At 39.5% G+C, this 4,868-nt stretch overlaps 1 protein-coding gene and 1 non-coding gene across 2 annotated transcripts; both read left to right on the forward strand.

Moving 5' to 3' along the window:
- Nucleotides 1-404: 404 nt before the first annotated feature.
- LOC100466302 (cytochrome c oxidase subunit 7C, mitochondrial) lies at nt 405-2,821 on the forward strand. Its single transcript, XM_002913621.4, has 3 exons — nt 405-609; nt 1,570-1,713; nt 2,516-2,821. The coding sequence occupies exons 1-2, from the start codon at nt 535-537 to the stop codon at nt 1,684-1,686; spliced, it is 192 nt and encodes a 63-aa protein (XP_002913667.1). The 5' UTR covers nt 405-534; the 3' UTR covers nt 1,687-1,713; nt 2,516-2,821.
- On the forward strand, nt 2,352-2,414 carry LOC117801676. Its single transcript, XR_004624424.1, has one exon. It is a non-coding gene; the product is annotated as a small nucleolar RNA Z39 (small nucleolar RNA).
- Nucleotides 2,822-4,868: the final 2,047 nt, after the last annotated feature.

Below are 4,868 nucleotides of genomic sequence, written 5' to 3' on the forward strand. Positions count from 1 at the left end.
CCTATCATATATATATATATATATATATATATATATATATATATAAATCACCAAAAAAAGGAAAGGGAAAGGTTTATTTTTGTATTTCATAAATTCGGGGAAACTGCGTCACTAAATTCAGAAAAATCGTTCTGGAATCCGGTCCCAAAAATCCTGACAAGAATTCAGGTTTGAATAAATCATTGCCGGTAAGAAACGCGGTAGGTTCTCGTCCTTCAGGTCCCCTCAACGTTAACTCACCTCCCGCCACCGCTCCCCTCGCACCCGCCTCCACTGTCCGGCTCGCGCGTCAGACTACATTTCCCATAATCCTTCAGAGCTGACAAGGCGGTGCGGTGTTCTAAACTACAATTCCCACAATCCTTGGGTCCCACCATCTTGTCTCATTTTCTGCGGTCTGTCCGCATTTCCCATCTTCCCTTTCGACTCCTACACACCGAGGAGCAAGGTCGTGAAGAGAGGAGGTGTTGGTGTGGTGCTCCCATTTGTACCGTTTCAGGGCTCTGCGCCTTTCGCAGAACTTCCAACAGCGCTATGTTGGGACAGAGCATCCGGAGGTTCACAACCTCTGTGGTGCGTAGGAGCCACTATGAGGAGGGCCCAGGGAAGGTTAGTATGTAAGGGGCCCAGCTTCGTTGGGGGAGGGGGCACTTGGCTGCGACTCGCTGAATTCCAAGGCCTCAAAGGAGGCCGTGGAGAGGGAGATAGGAAGCCGAAAATGTGAGCGGTTTCGTCGAGTAGCTTTCCAGTTTCCCATTGGAACTAGGGCCAACGCTCAGGACCCTGGCTGCGCGCCGTCGCGGTGGAGAGGAATGAGTAGGAAGAGCCGTAAGCCCTACCCCGCCCTAGTGCTTCCCTCTGCGCCCTCCAGAATCTGGAGGGTCCTTGAGGCCAAGGCTGCAGGTATTTGTGCCTTACGCTGTACTAGAGGTCACCGGACTCGGAGTGAAGGTCGTTGGAAACAAGATGTGAGGCCTGTAGCTGTGAGTCCAGCCTTTTATGACTAGTTGACTAAATTCGAAGTATTAAACCTCTTTAGGTTGGGTTTAGCTTCAGGTATAAATAGATTAAATCGAGTAATTAGTAGTAAGTACTCCAATGATCGAGGCCTAGTAGTAAAGGGCTGAGAAAGGGTTTTACGTGGTAAGGCTTCTTGGTTATGAAAAGTCAAACTTCGTAGTGCAGTTAACATTGCCGTGTGCCTTTATTAGGTGGCTAGTTTCTAACCAATCGTGAACTAGAACAATGCATTCTATTTACAAAATAACTCCCCTGGAGAATAAAATTTTTCGATTTTCTAAAATAAAGAAAACTTAGCACTGTGTTAACACCTGACTTGCTCGGACCACTGCCTGATGCTTAGTAAACCCCAGTTGTTTTTTACCGTGTAGTGTTATGTGTGAAGATCATGGGATGTAAAACAATGACGTTTTAAAAGATGGTATATGGCATACATAACCTGATTATGTAAAAAAAAATTATCTAGCATTCCCGGTGTACTTACATAGTCTACAAAATCAGATGATTTGAAGTTCCGTTTTTGTTGCTTGCTCTTTTTTTCCCCAACAGAATTTGCCGTTTTCAGTGGAAAACAAGTGGCGGCTGCTACTTATGATGACTTTGTACTTTGGATCTGGATTTGCTGCACCTTTTTTTATAGTAAGACACCAACTGCTTAAGAAATAAGGATGTTTTGATTAATCCATTAAACAGGTAATTAATAGATTTCTAATCTTCCCTAAGCAAAGTTTTCACTTATATTTCTTTCTTCCTCTCCTCCCCTCACCCCCAGTCTCACACACACACTGTGTAGGGCTATTTCTGAAGTTAGTGTAGATGTGGCATTGGTGGAGGCAGGTTGATAAACCTATAGACGGATGTTTCTTTGTCTGAAAACCAGTTTTTATTGGATACTGCTGTTTGTCAGGCACACTACATTAATCTCATTTCATTATCTAGCAAGCCTGTGAAGTGGGTGACTTAACGCGATCTAAGACACAAAGATGTTAAGTTGCCCAGTAGCTAGTGATGGTGGACCAGCATTTTTACTCAGTCTTGTTCCACAGTTCACACTCCTAACCAGGTAGAGTTCTGGTTAGACTGTTTTGAGGGCAATATATGTCTGTATATGCGGGAACCAATCTTGTGTGTTGGAACTGTAGCAGATAACTTTGAGAAGAAAAGATTCATTTAGCTTAATTGTAATCAGAATTTTCCTCAAAGCAACGTTATGGGAAGCTCTGTGGGCTTATTAGGATAAATTCCAAAAATACCTTTGGAAAGAAAATACTTTGTCTTAATTTATAAGGGAAATGATTTATCCAAGTGATCCACAATGGAAAGACTTCTCGGTACATATGATGAAGCAAATCAGTATGAATAAAGTCGTGATACTGTAAACGCTTTCTGATGTACCAGTCATAAACTGATAAACAGTATGTTAGTGAAACTGCATGATAACTTTTTAATGAATGAGACGTTTTAAATGCCACTAACTTTTTGTCTTTATTTGCAGATGTCAAAAGGAACATTTAAAGAGGTGCAGTCTCTTTGAAAAATGGATCAAACTCTTGAATTGAACATACTCAATATGTTTGTAAATAAACTTATGGCATGAATCCTTAATGCCTCTTCTCTGAAACATGGAATGTAATAATTGTGCTTGCTTTTTTATTTGGGAAATATTCCAGGGTCAGTTTATTATGTCAAAATATGTGTCTGATTTAGCCTGTTTCTTTTTAGATTTTGAGGTTTTATTTAATTTTTGATTACTAGGTGAGGACCTTGTTGGTAATTTATGTTATATAAAATGCAAACTTGACTTTGTTGACCCATAGTAATTTTTTTATTTGAAAAAATGGAAGAAGTGTACTTCTAGTTTTCTTTACTTTGAAGCAGTAGTTTTTCTTCATGAGAGATAATTAATCCTGAGGAAAACCAGTAGTGTATACAGAGTGAAGTCCCAAGAGTTGTTTTTTTCTCCAGACCTGTGATCTAAAACTAAAATTTTGCCTTGATAAATTTGCTATTGACCAATATTAGTCTTGTTTAGACTAAATAAAAGTAGAATATTTGAAACGAAGTGTAATAGCATGTAAGACAGAATATGGAAATATTCCAAGTTTATTCTGAAATTTTAGTAGAAATGGACTGAAAGATGGCTCTGATTAGTAATTGTATCAGTGACTCAAATTTATATTATGGGTAGTGCAATGCTGCTAGCTGCGTAAAATAGAACGACTTAGTTCCTAAGGCTTTGTATGGGGCCAGAAAAAAGGTAGTTGCTGAATGTTTTAGTCTAGTTCAGTCAACACTGGTGTTAACGCTCCTGTAAAGCAGAGGTAAACTGGTGGTCCATTTGAGCTCTCGACTCTTTGGTTATTAGGGGTGCTGTAGTTTTTAAATCAATACTTAAAAGCTAGAGTAGTTACAAGAAAGTGGATTCTTGAAAAATCACTCTAGGTGGTTAGTAGAACAAAACCGCTGCCTAAATTAGTCCTCACCATATCGTTAGAGTTCCTGTATAGCCCCATTGTTAAACTGCTGATTTGCTGGAACCTTAAAAACTTTTTTTTTCCTCTCAGTTTGTGACTGGACCTATCTTGACACTCTTCAATAACTGTGCAGTAACTACTTAAATATGGATATATAATTAAATTTTTATGACTGACCAGCTTATTCCCTATACTTGCATGTCACTGTTTTTTTTTGATTATCCACTGATGAATCAGATGTCATTCCGTGTTTATGGAACATTAAGGTTTTCTACTTTTGGGAAGGTAAAAACCAGAGTTTAGTATTCATTAAATGATTTAAAATTCTTGGTTCAGATCTCTGCTTTTATTTATTTTTTATTTTTTTATTTTATTTTTTTAAAGATTTTATTTATTTATTCAACAGAGATAGAGACAGCCAGCGAGAGAGGGAACACAAGCAGGGGGAATGGGAGAGGAAGAAGCAGGCTCATAGCAGAGGAGCCTGACGTGGGGCTCGATCCCATAACGCCGGGATCACGCCCTGAGCCGAAGGCAGACGCTTTAACTGCTGTGCCACCCAGGCGCCCCAGATCTCTGCTTTTAAATTACAATTTTAGCTGTCCTTGTTTTTTTCGAGGAAATGGGAATAGAAGCTATCTTACATTGTTTTCAGAATCAGTAAGACATATAAAAACATTTTAGTTCCTGGCAAGTCTTATGTGATTTTTTTTTTCCGAAGTAAAATACATCCTGTATCAGATGTTACTATTACCAGCAAAGTCTAGGTAGAAGACATCTGATTTATTAAATTTGTCTTCCTCAGTTAAAGTATTTGAAGATTTTCTGTGAATAAGGGAAAAAAGAAACCCATGCCTGTCCTGGGAGAGGTGCACAAATTGTCCCATCATAAGGCTTCAGCTAGCTGGGTCTTACGCATGCATAAGTATATTGAGTGGTAGAGGCCAGGTAACTTCAGTTTCTGAATTTGTGTTCTCCAGAGAAACAACCAACTAGATATGTATATAGACAGATTTGTTTTAAGGAGTTAGCTCATGTGATAGTGGAGGTGTGACATCCAAAATGTGATGGGGATAGTACTGAAGGCTGGAGACCCAGGGAAGAATTGCTATTCCGGTCCAAAGCTGCCTGTTGGCAGAATTTCCTCTTCCAGGGGCGACTGCCTAGCTCAGTCACTATGGTATGTATGCAACTCCTGATCTTGGGATTGTAAATTAGAGCCCCATGTTGGGTGTAGAAATTACTTAAAATCTTAAAAGTCCTCTTTCAGGGAAGTCAGTCTTTTTAAGGTCTTCAACTGATTGCATGAGGCTAACCCACATGGAGAATAATCACCTTTACTGAAACACCTTCAATTTAAATGTTAATCTCCAA

Source organism: Ailuropoda melanoleuca, chromosome 3, assembly GCF_002007445.2.
Source record: "Ailuropoda melanoleuca isolate Jingjing chromosome 3, ASM200744v2, whole genome shotgun sequence".
NCBI lineage: Eukaryota > Metazoa > Chordata > Mammalia > Carnivora > Ursidae > Ailuropoda > Ailuropoda melanoleuca.